This window comes from Megalobrama amblycephala, linkage group LG24 (assembly GCF_018812025.1).
Source record: "Megalobrama amblycephala isolate DHTTF-2021 linkage group LG24, ASM1881202v1, whole genome shotgun sequence".
Classification (NCBI taxonomy): domain Eukaryota; kingdom Metazoa; phylum Chordata; class Actinopteri; order Cypriniformes; family Xenocyprididae; genus Megalobrama; species Megalobrama amblycephala.
The window spans coordinates 22,448,729-22,467,401 of record NC_063067.1 but is presented as its reverse complement, the minus strand read 5'-3'; the positions used below and the strand labels follow the sequence as shown (position 1 = coordinate 22,467,401).

General features: G+C 34.9%; 1 protein-coding gene and 1 long non-coding RNA gene across 3 annotated transcripts in view; both read left to right on the top strand.

Moving 5' to 3' along the window:
- Positions 1-1,571: 1,571 nt before the first annotated feature.
- samhd1 (SAM domain and HD domain 1) overlaps positions 1,572-18,673 on the top strand; it is a 33,779-nt gene continuing 16,677 nt past the window's right edge. Inside the window, exons 1-2 of one of the 2 annotated variants that reach the window (XM_048178411.1) lie at positions 1,572-1,977; positions 18,503-18,569. In XM_048178411.1, coding sequence (XP_048034368.1) covers positions 1,959-1,977; positions 18,503-18,569 — 86 coding nt within the window. In that variant the 5' untranslated portion in view covers positions 1,572-1,958. Of the gene's footprint in view, positions 1,978-12,696; positions 13,007-18,502; positions 18,570-18,673 lie in introns of those variants that run through there. The other variant, XM_048178410.1, reaches the window with a different exon arrangement.
- LOC125260174 lies at positions 2,432-4,537 on the top strand. Its single transcript, XR_007182983.1, has 5 exons — positions 2,432-3,090; positions 3,859-3,891; positions 3,996-4,136; positions 4,243-4,352; positions 4,445-4,537. It is a non-coding gene; the product is annotated as an uncharacterized LOC125260174 (long non-coding RNA).

Below are 18,673 nucleotides of genomic sequence, written 5' to 3'. Positions count from 1 at the left end.
CCATAGACAAGTAGTCTGACACAAACAAGATCCCTTTATATACCATAAGTTAAACCGGTAGAGCTCCTTGAGTAGCCTATGTATCAGATCAAACGATACAAATAACTGTCAGTAAACATGGCAAAATAAAAAATTTATTACAAATGCAACAGTGTTCATTTATATTTTCTTTAGCGTACATACAGATGCATTTTATTTTGTCTGCGCATTTATTTATGCTATCACCTATTTGAGCTGCGAGCGAGCGTGTATAACCATGCAATATATTTGTTTATTGTGTTGCACTAAGGTTTTATTTCCATTCTACTGCGCTCGATGGACTTGTTTGACCATTGAGCACTTTTCTTTCTTTTTTTTTTTTTTTTATGAAAAGGTGAAGTGGCAGCTTAGCTCAGCTGATAATGGTTACACATCTTACATTCCTTTACTAAGGAATTGTGTACATTTGGTCTTTGGGTAAATTCTCAAGTTATGCATGTAATGGGGTATTTAGGTCCTCCTGGGAAGTTTGTATTTAAAAGTTGGGAAGTTGTGTTTACAACGTCAGTTGCGTTCAAGTCATATATCCATTGGAGTAAGACGACCGTGCACCTTCTCTTAATTAACTACACAAAAACACAGCAAGTTTTTTTTTTTTTTTAAAACTCCACTTCTAAAGAATTTCATTGAGCAAAACTTTTTCACCTACTTGATATTTGCTCTTCAGTGTAGAAATGAATCTTTTGCTAACTAATTTTTTATTAGATTTTTTTAACATGTCCACTACAATGGACACCACGACTGAAGCAACAAAAATCTTCATATTTTAACCAAACATGTGAACTAGAGCTTGTGATCTAGTATTGAAATGGTGAACTTGAAGATTTTGAAAGAGCACATACTGTAAGAATGAGCAATGCAATGTAAAAAGGTAAGCTGATTTGTTGCTTGCAGTGGGTCAGTCTGAGTGTACGTCTTTGTGATTGTGGATGCGTTTGTGTATTTGCTGGTTGTTTTGATGAATAAACTATGATTGTGTGCATTATAGCATCAAGGCATCAGTGTGTGTGGAGAGTGTGGCACATCCTGCTTTTGTAGAGTAAGACATGTTCTTGGGTCAACATATGTTGTTGATCCTGGAACAACATTCCTGTCCCTAAACATAACCCTACCCATAAATATTCCCTGAAGTCAGAGGGAATGGTTGGTGAATAACACTGATATAGATTATGATTCCTGAAGCAGTGTTTTGAAATCGGCTATCACTAAATAAGTCATTATTTTGTTTATTTTTTGGCACACCAAAAATATTCTCGTCGCTTTATAATATTAATATTGAACCACTGTACTCACATGAACTGATTTAAATATGTTTTTGTACCTTTATGGATCTTGAGAGAGGAAGTGTCCATTGCTCCCTATGAAGGCCTCATGGAGCCATCGGATTTCAACTAAAATATCTTAATTTGTGTTCCGACGATTAACGAAAGTCTTACGGGTGTGGAACGGCATGAGGGTAAGTAATAATTGACAGAATTTTTTTTTTTTTTTTTTTTAAGTATTAAAATCTAATCTGGTATTATTTAGTTTACAGTTCACCTGAAATGAGTGAATATGCACACAAAAGGTTGTTGTTGATATAGCCTATCAAAAAATTAGCTTTCAGTAAGATTTTGTTTGGGCGCAGTACCACATGTTTCCACTAGATGAAATGTGAATAGAAATGAAAACATGTTTGATATTTAGGATTTTAAATCGAGAAGAATACGTCAGTTTTATAACAACAGTCACTGAGAGAAGTGAATGAGAGCGCTTTTGAAATCGCGACCGTGAAATCAGATGCTGTATGGGTTCGTAGACAGCGGAGGTGGCGGAACGGCGCGTGGAAGTGTTGCAACAACACGACTGCTTGAATAACACGTCTTCGAAAAACATGACACAATCATCCGGACAAAGAGAAAAGCTGGGGAGAAATCGGTATGGTTTTGAACATGTCGGGTGAGTGTAGAAAGCTGCTAGCAATGTAAACATTACCTGTTAAGATGTCAGGGACGATCTGCTATGTATGTTTACATCCGCTTCCCCACGAGATCACGTGAGGTGCTCTTCTGGGTCTGATAATATCCTTTTAGTGTGTGCTGTACTACAATTTTCACATCTTGTAGTGTGTGCATGTTTGAGATTTGCGAGAAGAAAAAAAAAATCTGTGAAGATTCTCCTTATGTGTGTGCTGCAACCAGATTCCACAATCGGGATTTTAAAACTCTAGCCCCTGGTTTCACAGACAAGGCTTAAGCTAGTCTCAGACTAAAATGCACATTTGAGCCGTTTTAACTGAAAGCAACTTGCACTGACATATCTTAAAATATGCCAGTGCTATTGTTTTGTTTCAAGATGCACACCAGTAATGTTTCTTTTTAGGGTACATTTATAAAAGCTTGGCTACTTAAATGCCTTAATTGAACTAAGGCCTAATCCTGGTTTAGTCTAAGCCCTGTCTTTGAAACCGGGCCTAGAAGTGTGTAATTCACAATACAACGTTTTTTCTCTAATGTTCAAAGTAAATTTAACTTTAGAATTGAACTAATGATCTTCGATGGGAAATGTTGTAGTTTTTGTGGGGCATACAGAGGAAACTGACACCGGGACAGCATCATTTCACAAACAGAATCACAAAAATATTAAGCAGAACAACAGTGATAATAATATGAAATATTTTTCAACATTGATAATATTTTTTTCCCAGCGAATCAGATGACACAGAATGACTGATGCTGAAAATTCAGCTTTGCCATTACACTCAAAAAAATGATTCTTGCCACTATTTGAAATTAAGCAAAAAAATCTAATAAAACATATTTAAAAACTAATAAAAATACCTATTATTACTACAAATTACTTTTATACAACATGAATGAAATGGATACAAGACCAACCTGATCAAATTACATAAACTATACTTAATTTGTTGCCATAAGGCGCAAATGCAAGTGTTGCGCATGCTCACTGAAGTCTGAGTTCAAAAAACAACATCTGAAGGCGCAATGGCGATCTACTGTCTGACTCAGCGAAAAGGAGGATTTGGATGAATAGATGTGGATGTTTTACAAGGTAAGATATGTTTATTAACGATTTAAACTTAAACAATAACCATTTTTATGTTTATTCTATCTTGTTTTCTTAGTTTTAGCGTGAAGGCGCATTTTTGCTAACGCGAATTGACCGTTATTAACTTTTATTTTAGGTCTTCTCATCTGTAAAAGGAGTAATATATGTAACTGTGATCATTTTAAGATAACGTTATGCTGTCGACTTGACGGTGCACCGTGCATCATATTCGCATTTAGATGGATTACGAGTTATTATTATATTTATAGATTCGTAATTTCAGCGTTCTTTGCTAACGTTTTGCTTTGCAAATAAGCCAAAACGTTGCTCAAACACACTTCATTATTGTAACTTATACGTTATCTACGTTAATGAATACGTTATCTATATATTATATTGTTTTACAAGTATTTGTAAATTTGATCATTTCGAGATATGTATTCAACTGACTGTGTACTTTTACAAGTGTATATATATATATATATATATATATATATATATATATATATATATATTATATATATATACCGGCTTTGTCATCTCGATGTGCATTTTACTTTGCTTGAAATATAGTTTTGAAATATACCAAAACATTGACAGAGTGTGTTTGTCATTCAACTGTATATAAACTAAAAAAAAAAAAAAAAAAAAAAAAAAAATCCTGTTAAAAGTCGTGTCCATGAAAGGGAACATGAATTCTTTTCAAGTCGTAATTTCATTAAAAATATATAAATAATAATAATAAAGTGTATGTCATCTTTACTATTTCAGAAACCTCATCAGTGGGACAATAACTCAATTATGGTATGTGTAATATTTTTTCATATTTCTTGTATTAAAACTAAAATTTACTCGTTTCATTTCTTTGTAAAATTGTTGATGTCGATTTTCTGTTTTTTGACTTTCAGATATGTGAGTTTTGTGGAAACGTAAAGTGTGTGGAAGAAGCATCACAGAAGTATCCAGTATGTTTAAGTAATTGAAACATTCTAAGATTAAATTTGGACATTTTGAGGAGAGATTCAGTCAACCTGTTCACAGTAAATTAAGTAAGTGTTTTTGTTATTTACATTTACATTAGATTTTTTTTGTAAATTACTATAGTTTCCTCTACAGTAGGCCTCCATCTCTTCCTTCTTCCTTTTTTCCTCTCAGATAAAAGCGGAATTAATGCGGATAACGACTGTGCCACTTCTGTCAATGTTCATAGCAGCTGGACATATACACTGACAAAAGATATCACACACATTGCAGTTGCAGACAAGGTGTGGTAAATTGCGTTACCATTCTTTGGAACTAATTACAAAGATTGAACTATAATCATTCACTGTTTTTAATATTGTGTCATATTTTTCAGTGCGAAGATATACACTTCAAATGAGACTGTGTCATAAAGAGTCTGTGTGTGTATCTCAATGGGGACATTACAACACTTCCAGTTCTCCAGAATAATTCCAGAATTCCAGGTTTGTACTGTATATATTTTTTTGTAATGACCTACACATACAGTATATTGCTGTGTGCTGCCAATATTTCAGTGAAACTAAACAAGGTGTTATATATTTATTCATTTGTTCATTTACTTGCTTAGGACTGCAATCCTGAAGGAACTGAGGGAGGAATTTCTGAGACCACTCTGGGCCCTTTTGTGACCCTTAAAGAAAGCGCTGAGGATGAGCCAGTGGATGTTGGCGTAGCAACAGAGGGTTTAAAACTACTACAACACTTAGGAGTTTTTCCTTTGGATGCTGTTTGCTGTTTGGATTGATCTACACAATCAAGCTATGCTCCGAGTCTCAAATTCACTTTTGAATTCTTCCAGAAGGTACTGATGAATTTAGATTTTAGGACATCACACAGATGTTTCGATCCACTGGAAGGACTTAGAAACTTTGAAACCTAAGAAACATTGAATTGAAGACTATGATCAATGACACTATGAACCAATGACACTAACTCAAATCAAGAGACTACATCTAATGCACCTTATGGCTTCCTCAAACTCTGATATTTTTAAAGGGTTAGTTCACCTAAAAATGAAATTTCTGTCATTAATTACTCACCCTCATGTCGTTCCACACCCGTAAGACCTTTGTTCATCTTTGGAACACAAATTAGGTTATTTTTGAAATCCGTGAGCTATCTGACCTCAGATAGACTGCAACACAACTACCACTTTCAAGGCCCAGAAAGGTAGTAAAGACATTGTTAAAATAGTCAATGTGACTGCAGTGGTTCAACCTTAATGTTATGAAGTGACAAGAATACTATTTGAGCGCAAAAAAACAAAACAAAAAAAACGACTTTCTTCCTTTTTATGTCATGCTCCTACGCAGTTGACGTTGTACACACATAATATCTTAATTTGTGTTCTGAAGATTAATGAACGTCTTAGGGGTTTGGAGCAAAATTAGGGTGAGTAATTAATGAAAGAAATTAAATTTTTGGGTGAACTAACCCTTTAACAGAGATGTTAGCCCTTGTGCTATTCCTTGTCCAGGAAGTTAACTTGTGAGTAGGACACTTGGGCTGCTGAATGTCTAAATGCTGAAATGTGACAGATAACAGAAAACCTGTTATATGTAAAGTCAAATATAATCCCTCAAATTGCTTTTCTTTTTTCCCCAAGTGTCCCGATTGTTTTTTTTTTTTTTTTTTTACACGTTTACAAGGAATGTAACCATTTACTGTTATGTTTCAAGTTTCAGACAAGCAAAAGCACAAACTGACTACCATACTATGAGATCCCAATGTTACCTTGAATATATGAAAATAATGCTTGATGTTGAAATTTGGTTCCTTGTTGATCTATGAACTTTTTGGCACACAGACTTAAACTAAAAAGTCAAACAAGGAGCCATAACCATTGTGTTAGTTTCGGAGAAAGCACAAAACTGCTGTAAACAGTTGTCTTAACTTGTGAAATACTGCATTATGTTCTATTTTTTGTCAGATTGGATGTTTCTTATTATTCCTGCAGCAATTGAGACAATACATTTTTATGAATGTAACATGTGTTTGACCATTTATTTAATATAAATAAATTAATTTAAGGTAGTTATATAAAGCAAGTAAGAATAAGTTATATTAAAAGAGTAAGTTTTATGTATTACACAAGCTTAAATTGCAGTTTATTAGTTAACATAACCTTTATTTAATTAATTCAAGTCAACCGAACATGATGGGGAAGCTTAAGTAAAAGTTAACTTTTTTACATTGGATTTATGTGATTAAAATGGATGGAAATTTTATATGCAATTGAATTACATAAGTTTTAATTTTTGGGGTTAAATATTTTTTTGAGTGTACAATAAATTTCAATTTAATATAATATTAAAATTTATTTAATATATTTTTAATATGTTAACATTAAAATATATTTCATATTATTTTCTATAATAAAATAGAGGGGAAAAAAGCTATTTTAAAAGCTCACATTGCTCAGAGTTCTGACTGTTGTGACATCATAGTGGAGATTCCATTCTGGCAGCACTAAACTGCAACTCTGACTCTGGTCTGCTGTTGGTGTGTTAGGAGTGAACTGATCGAAAGACTTTCGAGACTTTCTGCAGATATATTGACAAATATTGAATTCGATTGCAGCATTCAGTGTCCATTAATGGCGCTGTTTAGCAGTGTTTTTATTCGACTGTTTGAGCGTTTCGCTCACTTCTTGCGAAGAAGGGAGGCACAGCCGTGTGCAGCGCAAGAATTAGCGGCAGTACCGAAACTTCCAGAGGAGTGTGAGGCCTTCGACTTCACTGCCAATGACAGGAAGTGCAGGAAGAGACGCCGCAAGGTACCTAAGAAGTGCCAGCTTGGAGAGAGAGAGGAGGAAAGAAAGGTGAAGATCGAGGGAAAGATCAGTCATAAAGATGAGGCTGAAGAGGAGAGAGAGCCACTCAGACTTGAAAAGATAAAGATAAAGAAGAGTGGACGTGTGCATCAGAAAAAAAGAGAGATGCACAGTCTGGAAAAGTCGATGGAGGGAGGAAGTGAGCTGAGGGAAGCTGGAGAAAAGAAAAAGAAGAAGAGAAAACTGAAGCAACGGAAGGCCACAGAGCCAACACCACTTCTTGTGGAGGTCAAACCTCTGCACACTCCGGTCAGATCTTCCTTCTTGAAGCCAATAGAGGGAGAGCTACCAGTGCCTCCAAGTGTCTCCGAACACCTCGCTCTACCAGCTGCTCACTTCGAACCCCTGCCGCCGGTGACAAAACCACCTGAGAGTCCTCAGAAACCCCCCAAACTGTCTGTGGTTCCTCCATGTCCTGATGAAGTATTTTCACTCCAGAACTCTTCATCCCAAGTGCGTCCTTTCAAACCACCGATGCTTCCATTGGCGGTTCCTCCGCGCCCCACTCCAGCACCTGATGAACTATTTTCTTCATCTCAAGGGCGTAATCCCAAACGACTTCCTCCGAGCCCGACTCCTGCACCTGATAAAATCATTGCTCTGCAACGTCCTCCCAGCCGGAAGCCTCAGCTGTTTACTTCTTCCCTGTTTGAGCCGCTTCCAGAACTTATGCTGATTGATATAGAGGATGAGGAGAACGAGTATGTGACCTTCCCGGCCAATGACTTCCTCAAGTCTGAATGCCCCCAAACGCCGGAGGCTGAAATGAAACCGAGGAAGATGGTTGCTTGGTTGGAGAAGGACAGCGAGGTGCAGGAGGAAGCGTGGGAGTGCAAAGTGGTTGATGTCCAGGGATTTGAAGAAGAGGACTCCAGTGAAATGGGAGACTCCAGTGCCATACAAGGCCATGCCTCTGAGAAAACAGAGCTTGATGAGCTCTCGATGAAGCTCTTCTGTGTAACCTCTCCTGACTGTCCAAAGAATGAGACCCAGCACTCTGTGAACATCCAGGAAAAGTGCAAAAGAAAAGTGCCACTTTTTCTGTTCAACTGGGCAGAGGAGAAGGCCAAGAACAAGGAGGAGAAGAAAATAATCAAGGAGAAGGAGCGACGAGAAAAAGAGTTGTTGCTTGAACGCTACACGAACAGTCCGAAACTGAAGCACTTGTGGATCAACAAGCACAACCGCAACTACTGCTTCTCCTAATGTGGATCATCGTCCCTCCTCAACTTTACCCTGTGTAAATAAAATCCTCTTTACCTTTAACCTGTGTTTGTCTAACACATGTAATATGAAGTGAATCAATTTTAACTAGTTTGGTTAGTTAAAACTAACTGTTTAACCAGTGTTGGGGTTAACACTTTACGCATTACAAGTAACTTGAGTTACCTAATCAATCACTTTTTTCAAGTAACTAATAAAGTAATGCATTACTTTTAAATTTACAACAACATATCCGAGTTTTTCAAATAAATAATGCAAGTTACTTTGTTTTCCCATGTATTGACTGACAGCTCTCCTGTCCCTAAGTTTAGATAAATCGAGATTAAGTGCAGAGACATTGTGTGTAAACATGACGGTTATTGTAGTTCTAGACTAAATGTGAGCATTTACTCATCTCACTTGCACAAAAGCAGAAAATGTATAAAATTCCACAAAATGTATAAAAACAAAGAAAATCGCATAAACCTTAAAATTAAATATATTAAACGAAACAAATACGTTTTATGTATTTAATCTCACTTTATTAACCAATGTCTTTGCTGCCAAACTTCATGATCTATTTCAACCATACTAATAAGCAAAAATGACTTTAGATAAATATCACATTTGTAATCTGCCTGAGGCTTATTCATTTCAATGTTAGTGTGAAAGGGCCTTTACATTTGACAAAAAATATAACCTTTTTGTTTTTATTAAAAAACAAACAAGCCCAGCCCAAGGAAAAGTAACACAAAAGTAATGTAACGCATTACTTTACATAAAAAGTAACTAAGTAACGCAAGTAGTTACTTTTTTAGGGAGTAACTTAATATTGTAATGCATTACTTTTAAAAGTAACTTTGCTCAACACTGCTATTTTTTTCTCTCTGGGGTCAACTTATTTATGTAAACATGACTTTTTTTCATGATTCTGTCTGACCCTTAGATAATATAAAAAGGCTGTTTTTGCTACTGTGCATTCAAAACATCTGTTTAAACATCGTTTGTCATGAGCTGCAGGACTGCAAAGCCTGCATTACATTGAGCAATCCGTGCTGAAATATGCCTGAAATGGACTGAAATTATCAGGGACCTTGTAAACTTCAGATGGATAAGAAAAATCATAACCATCATAACCATCTCCATCTGGTGTTGAAGAACTGTTTTGTCCTTTGTTGGACATGCTTTTTGACTGTTTAAAATTGTATTGTTATATTCTGTATTGAATTTAATTATTTATATTTTATTGTAATAAATTTTGACAATAAGAAAAACAACCAATGACTTTACATTCATTTTTTTTCAAATGCTAACATTGTTGTTGATGTTACACATCTTTTACACGTTTACACATCTTTGTGTTAACCTTTCCGACACATTTACTGTGTTAAAATCATTAACACAGTGACTGTGTTGAAATCAACACAAAAAACGTTGTCCCTAAACTCACCCATTGATGTGTAAGAATTTAACACAGTTTGAGTCAGTTTTAACACATCCTTTCTAAGAGTGCAGGGACACAAAGGTAGAGCATCTAAATGCAGGTTTTATTGAGAGGGTAATCTACACTCGTGATCAGAAACAGACAAAGGGTCATAAATCCACTGGAAGGCAGTCCAAACAGAAATACACTAGCAGGGAATCAGAATAACCAGGGAACATGAAACAAGAAATGCAGTTACTACAGACATACAATAGGCTACTTAACAGGATGAGTGAGACACAGGCACTATATACACAGGCACAAACAAGCTTAACAAGATGACAAGTTAACAATGGGGCGTGGTCCAATGAGAGTCCAAGGGAACAAACAAGGGGAAGAGCAGCAGGGAACTATAGGCTACAGATCAGACTATTCAATTTTAAAGCCTTAAAAAGCTAAGCACATTAAGAATAAAATAAATTGTATTAGCCTAGACTATCATATGCTATTCACTCGTGTTTGCTCTGCTGTAGCAACCTGGCAAAACATTCCACAACAGCGGAAATATCATGCATATCCATGTATTGTAAAACAGGTGTCGTGCCAGAATTCGATGCCCTTCGTGTGCACACTCATGATGTCATTTGTTGACATCGGTGCATGAATTCAATAAATGTTTGTGTTGCCCTATCATTTTCATTTCATTGTATTTATTTTATGTAGTTACTCGTCATGTGGATAAACATTAAACGTCTTCAGAGCATACTGAATTGTTTTTGTAGCAAATTAGCTCAAAAGAAATATGAATAATTAATTATAACGAATTATAATTAGTTATAAATATTTGGATTAATTTCAGACTGTAGCAGAATTCATTTTACGATTATTTAATCAGCTCATTCATGTGAACAGATAGCATAAACAATTATCAATTCTAGGAATATTATCTTCCTGGCCAAGAAAGAATAACTTTTCCCAACGATATAAAGTAGGCCTACTAGCAAGGTAACAGCATGTAGCTAGATCACAAATCGTTTAAGAGACTTTGATTTGTGAGTGTCAACACAGAGACGTGGATATAATGGTTTAATAAATGAAACTACGTTAGGCTAACACACAACTAAACTAAGATTATATACAGAATAAAGAAAGTAAAGGAAAGTAAAGAAAGAGAGAGAGAGAAGAGAATGGCAAGATTACAAACAGTTAACCACTACCTGCGAGAAACATCAAAGAATCAGATAGGGCTGGGAGATATGGCAAAAAAAATAAAATCTCGATTTTTTTTTTTCAGAATGATTGACCGATTCATGATTTAAATTTTTTTTTTTTTTTTTACTGTTTAAAGGTGCTCTAAGCGATCCTGGGTGGAGTAACTTCCTGTTGACGTTCAAAGTGTTGTCAAACAAAACAGAGGCTAGCTAGACCACCCCCCCCCTCCGTGCTTCCTGAAACAGTAATGAATGCGCATTTAAAATCATTCTTGTCGTTATTGGCAGGAGCATGTTTATTATTTTTCGTGGTCCAGGCTGCACCAGTTTGTTTTTGTTGCCGTTTTCGGAGCTCGTGGCGACTACAGAGACCGCGTTTTTTTTACAGTGTGTTCAGAGGACAGGCAGCTAGCGGATTGCTGTATGTGACAAAAAATGTTTTGGCCTAAAAACATGTGACATCGCTTAGAGCACCTTTAACTAGTCAACTTAAAAACTTAACTACAATACGATTTAAGTAACATTCTCTTTATTAACAATTTGGTTAAAAAAAGTTCCATTCACTAGTGCACCACACATGAAGTGATCAACATGGTGTAAATGTAAAACAATTTGTTAAACATCTTTGTAGAAATATGCCTGAAATATGATGGCAAATGTTGTACAAACGTACCTTAAACAAACACATCCTATATACTCAGAAATAATATAAAATAAGAAAATGCTAAATATTTTTTAGCCAAAAAGTTATAGCAATAAATAACACCAGTAATAGACCTTATTTACCAGAGAAACAAGCGCGCCGCCATCTTTATAAAATTGTCTTTGAACTTCCGTTTTGCGGTAGCTCTGTACATTTCTATGGCATCGCTGTCAAAGAATAATTAGTTGGTTAAGTGGATTTACTTGTTGTAGAGTTAATGAAAGTTATCATGAGCATTGTTATGTTTAAAGCAGATGTCTTAACAAATGTCAGTAGGTCGGGAAGATTTTTAAACGAGCAGTTCATTCATAAATGTAATATCGCTGTGGAAATACAAACCGGAAGTCAAAAGACAACGAGCGCAACGCTGAAAAGGGGCGGGGCTACATAAGGTCTATAGGCTGTTATTAACAGCAAATGCTTTGTAAAAACAGAAAACAACAGCAGCTTTCAGCCTGTCATGCAAATATCAAACAGGTTGACAGGTTTTTGAATTCGGACGTTTGGCTGTTGCACTCGTGTCTCGCTTCTTTCGCAGCGTATCACCCTTGAAACGGCATTTTCTCATTCCACTGCCTCCGTCTCATTTTTATAACACAATAACGCATTTCTGAATGAAAAGCCTCTTAAGAGTAGTGATGTGGTATACGTTCATAGAGCCTCACAGATTGCATTATTGCATTAATAGAAATTTAAAAGCTTATGAAAATTATTTATGAACAATTGTTTATATAAAATATGTATTTTATAAAACATGTTAAAATTAAAAAAACTGCTAGAAAATCAAAGCCATAAATCTAAACAATTTGTGTTCTAAATTTGAGGTTGATAGGCTATCTCTAGGAAATTTCTTTATATGAATATGATCATTTCCAAGTAAAATAATTAGTTGTATAAGAAAATAAATTGTACTTTTAGAATAAATGGTATCAACAAATATAACATCATACAATTTAATTTGTATTAATGTTCCAAACAACCTAGAAATGAAGTTAGAGACATCTATCCAGAATAATCTTGAGTATACACACTGAAAAAAAAAAAAAAAAAAATTATGAATTACAGATTCTTTAACAACACCACAAAAGTCACAAGAGTTTCCCTATCCAATTCAAATCGTTCACACTGATCCAAGTAATGGCTGCACCGATGTCAACACATGACGTCATGCGCGTGCACGCGGAGGGCAGTTGAATTCTGGCAAGAAGGACTTCTGCACAACACCGGAAACCGCTGGCGCTGCGGGTCACGCGCACTCCCACCCGACAGGAGGCGCGAAAGAACAAACTCAGAATAGATCCTGACACACACGCGTGAGTCCCGGCTTGTCAAGCAAAAGTTTCTCGGGTTTATATCACCGTATTTAATGATGGATAAGCGGATTAAACGGCCAAGAGAAGATGAAGAGTGTGTTGTCAATCTGACGCAGGTTTGTAATGGAGGGTTTTGGCGCTGGAGCGTCGATGAAACGGTCGCGTATCTGCGGAGAGAAGGACTCGAGCAATGGGAGCAGAAATTCAGAGGTAACATTCATCAACTGCTCTCTCTCTCACTGATAAACATGATCCTAGATCCTAATAATATGACTGCATTTATTAACATGATAAGATCCAGGTACTGTAATTCTGTTATTTCAGTTAGGCTTGTTTGGAGTAACTTAGTAACGTTAGTGTCTGTTTTACGCTTCACTCATATGAGCAGCAGATTCAGCCAGTATATTTATATTTCATATATTTTATTTATTTATTTATATTTCAGTTCAATCAACCAGAATATTACAGGATGTTACTTATCCTATACAATTTTATCAATATCAACAAAAGTCATCTTTACACTGCACAGGTGGAACACATGTAATATTATTTCTTGATGATTTAATATTTTATAATAGTGATTTCATTATCTAAACATAAATTTAAGAGCAAAACATGCGGAAAAAAATATATCAGGGATAGGGTTGCAAAGGGGCGGAAAGTTTCCAGTAAATTTCCGGAAACTTTCCATGGGAACTTAACCTGGGGAATTTTTTGGAAATATTCCAATTTGGAAACTTAACAGGAATTTATGGGAATTAATTGGAAATTTTAGGAAATTTATATAAATGTATAATATTTATATAAAATGTATCATAAACATAAATAAAAACATTTTGTTTAGTTATAACATGAAATAAGTTATTTTTCAACTTCATTTGATTTTAATTTAGTAAATATGTAAAATAAATATATTTTATTGCGGCAATTATGTGTTATTTATTTCAGTGTCACATGATCCAGGATTTATTGATGAATAAAAAGTTAAAAAAGAACAGCATTTATTCAAAACAAATCTTTTCTAACAATGTCACTTTAATATCACTTTTTATCAATTTCACACATCCTTGCTGAATAAAATAATTAATTTCTTTCAAAAAAAGAAAGAAAAATATTACAGAAAAATTTGAACGGTAGTGTATATTGTTGCAAAAGATTTCTATTTTAAATAAATGCTGTTCTTTACTTTTTTATTCATTAAAGAATCCTGAAAAAAAAAAAAAGCAGCACAATGGTTTCCAAGGATAACTGGAATAATCAAATCATCATATTAGAATGACTTCTGATGATCATGTGACACTGAAGACTGGAGGAATGATGCTAAAAATTCAGCCTTGCATCACAGAAATAAATTATATTTTAATGTATATTAAAATAGAAAACCATTATTTTAAAATGTAATTATATTTCAGAATATATTACTGTTTATGTACTTTTGATCAAATGTGCATGTTATGGACTGGGGGAATGCATAGTGCATGCAGCAGGAGTGGCCTAAATATCCCCGCAGTAAGTTAGTGTGCTGTGTGAATGTGATTGAGGAATGTGCAGGGTAAAAATTCAACTGAAATTGCATTAAATCTAGTTGTTTGAATCAAAATTATGCTGCAAGATGTTTTTTTCAACTACATTTAAGTATCCTGTTATAGGCTAACCTGCAATTTTGCAAATTCCCTGTTTGTTCCCATTAATGGAACAACATGGAAAGTTTCCAGTTTTTAAAATTCCCAGAATTTTGCAACCCTAATCGGGGAGAGGAAATGTCTAATGAGCCAATAAGTGCTCCTCTGCTGGTTATACTGGTAATTGCATGTCTTTTTATTTTTAAACAAAAAAAGTGTTTAAAATTGGCATGGCGTATGAAATTTAGATTTTTATCACAGTATATGTTTGTAAAAGTGTAAACTTTTTTTCTTAACAAAAAGAACTGGCAAGAACATTTAAATACAATAAAGCAATACACAAAAATGTATAAAATAAATGTTTCAAACAGATTAAAGTGCAAAAGAATTATAAAGAACAATAGGTAAGACTTTACAATAAGGTCTCATTAGTTAACATTAATTTTAATTCATTAACTAACATTAACAATGAGCAATAGCTCAAAAAAGTTATTATTTGATAGCATTAGTTAAATACAACTGATCATTGGTAGTTCATGTTAGCTCAGGTTTTGATTTCATTAATGTGTCAGAGCTGCCAACAGGTTTTGCGCACAAAAAAAAGGGGTTTGCCGATCGTGCGTTTGGAGCAAAATCTGGCCGGTTCCGACTGATGGCTGGTTGACGGTTGCGTTTCTACACAGGAACACTTGTTCTTTCCTCACTTATGAATTTATAATTCTTTTCTGAAAAATGCCAGTAGGAAAACTTAAGTCACAAAACTACTGTTGGAAATAGAACGGGGCATCAGTTTACAGTCAGCGATTAGCTTTGTGTCCAGTGTAGACACAATCACTGACTGTATGTGTTTAGTTGTTGAATCCGTTCAGGCTGGAGCTGTGCGTGTGGTGGAAATTCACCTATAAAACAAGTCAAATGACTCAATGGTAAACATCAAATCAAGATTTATGTGTGTGATACCACCAAAGCATACCTCAGAGAGCTACAAAAGTTGAGCTCTAGCAAACTGAGGATTCATTCATTAAAATCATAATCATTTATTGTTCAGCAAAAACTAGATTTGTTAAACAATTGAACAGATTATCTTAAGGCTTCATACTTCCTTTTACCTTTTCCAGTTCATCTTCATCCACCTTGGTCTTCCTCAACATTCCATAATATGCCCACCTTAGGCGTGCAAGTCATTTTTAATTGGAAACATTTTCTCCCTAGACTCTCCCAGGCTCAGTGACCTTGACTACAGGAAGAGGCAGTAGTTTCTCACAGAATTGGTGGATAAGACTTAAAAACATGAGGGGGAGAGAGAGAGAGAGAGAGATGAAAGACTATATAGCTGAGTCTTCTACATTGACTGTGATGGATGGACTTGTTCAGTTGCAACTTTGAGAGTCTCAGATAACTTACAACATCTCCATGCTTATCAGTCCAAATCTAACCCTTACATGTATGCCATAACCTCCGTTGGGCAGCGACCTGCTTTAAACCTTCAGTTCCTCCCCTTACATTCTTAAACAGTTAACATTCTCTAGAAGAATTACTGTGTCCTCCTCCTCTTATCCCTCTGTCAAAAGCATCATATATTGAGTAACAACAAAGGTAGAGTTTTCAATGCATAAAATTTCTCAAAATATTGATTTACACAAACATGTGTGTTTATGTCAAAAACAAAATGTATCTTGCAGGATTAAAAGTTAACAGACATAGCAGAATCCCAAAGATTCATCTGAAAGAACTTGTACAGGCATTTGTTTCCATATTTCATTGGAAGATGTGTCATAAAAATGGAATAATTTTACTCATTTAGCCTTCAGGTTTAAAAATGTCTGAAATGTACATCTACAATAAAAGAATTACAATAAATATTAAATTAACTCTTTCCTCGCCAGCCAGTGACAGCATTTCTGATCATTTTTAGAAACCTTTCATGGCCCCCAGAATAATTTGTTGTATTAATATGTGAATATGCAATATATCACAAGAAAGAACAGAGCCTCATGGGTCAGGCAATTCATGCAGTTATGATTTATATCCCGTTGAATGTCTGATGTCCTTTTTCACTTGTTTTTGAATCCTGAGATGCTGTACTATGTTAGAAGATGTGTAATGGTGCCCCCTACTGTAAATAATGTCAAGTTCAAATGTACAGTTAAGTGCAGTGCCAGTCTGTCAAGTGCATAACATTCATAATGAGATCACACTATTGTATGAGAATAATCTGAATTAGTTGCCCTTTTGTGTAAATGTAAGTTGGACATAGGCGTAATTTGCGGTTGGGACATGTCCCCACCACTTTTTGAAACATCTTGCGGCACAGATGTATCTAATACAAAAGAAACATCTCTAGTTGAGCAATTCATTTGTTTATGTTAAATATTAGGTGATCTGGTGCTGGGATGTGTTTTTTTTTTAAAATCATGTTGAGTGCTGCTGTTATTATTGGCACAACAGTTGTCTTGACACTCGTGCACACTGCGTAGTCTTCACATGGACGAACGCTTCAATCTATCGCTTAATACTGTTGTGGAGACTGTCTATTTGTTCCGGTGAAATCACAAAACAAAATGCACATAAAAATGTCCCTGGTCTTGATATACAATCACTGATGAACTTATTTGGAAAATGGAAAAAAATGAAAAAAAAAATTTTTTTTAAATGGAATTTAAAAAATTTAATGGAAAAAAAAATTAAATGGTACGATGGAGGATTAGAATCCAGAACCTCTGGCACGCTGAACAAAAAATCTACCACTAGTCCATCAGGACAATCTAATACTAAATGCGGATCCACATATTTATTGGCTTATGTAAATACTTTCGAGACTAACAATATATTGTTATAGTAGATGTAAGGATGGAACTATCATATTAAACATGAGGTCTAATTCAACAAATTTATTATTGTAATAACACAATTATATTTACATATTATTGTAATAATACAAAAATTCTTTTAACAATATATTATTCATGCCCATTCCTAATAAGGTTGTATGTAGGTTGCATGTGTTTACACATTTGATTTGCTTGCTTCGGCCTGAACTAAGGAAACTTTTACCTCTCATAACATAGTGTCATGTTCAATGTTAAAGTTGCTGTCCGTAGCTTTTGGCGCTCTAGGGGTTAATAAACAGAACTGCATGCATCTTGTGGAAGAACATTGTAGTCGGAGCTACTGCTTTCTCTGTTTATGTCTGTGACATAAATAATAATTGTCATCGTCATAACCATAATTTGAAATTTTCAAACCGTTTTATAATTATGGGATTTTTTTGCTCCACAATTCTCAAATTCTGAATGGTCTTTTTTGTTGTTGTTCTTAATTTATGACTATTTACTTTTTCTTTACGATAGTTAGCCTGTTATTAATTTTTGGTATAGATGGTTTTAACGGCAACAACATAAACAAGCATTTTGTGGCCTGAACTTAATTTCCAGTGGACTTCCACAAAGAATCAATAACCGAGTCCCTCTAGAGTAGATTATTTATGATAACAAGCAAAATATATAACAAGTAAATTACATTATCTAGCAAGTTAAAAAGTATGTCTAGCCAGTATTATTTTGGGTTACCAGTAGAAGAAAAGAACCGTTACTTGGCCAATCTTAAATGTGACAAAGTTAACTTCGGCCCAGGCGTGTAACTGTGGCAACGCGCATGTGTCCGTTGAAACCGTCTATTAAGAATAGTGAAATTTCGCAATGACTATGCCAAAATATTGACCCAAAATGTCTTTCTGTGTTCAAATTGGAATTTGATGAACTCTGAGCTGTTTTAGGGTGTGTTCACACTCGCAGTTCTTTTGACTTAAGAAAGCTCTGTTTCATAAGTGAAATTACCATGGTAACTAATCAGATAGAATGGGATGTTTGTAACACATCCACAGAGTTTCAACCATAGATGTTCTGTAGTTTTCAGCACTATGATCACTCATTCATTTTTTTTTGAAGATGTGCTGCAACCTATTGCCTGTTATATCAATACCATCAATTCATCATATATGAACGAAATTATATCAGCATTTGTCAGTATTATTAGAATAAAAAGATTTGATCAGTTTGTTTGATTTATTTGATCTGTTTCATAGACCATGGCATAACAGGGTCAGGACTGCCATACCTTACCGAGGTGCTTTTGGAGAAGATGGGTATTTCGTAAGTGTTCCTGAAATAATTTTGTAACACTACTTCATTACAGTAATTAACAAAAACCAGGAAACCAAAATCATTTGAACGTAGTGTTACGTCACAATCTAATG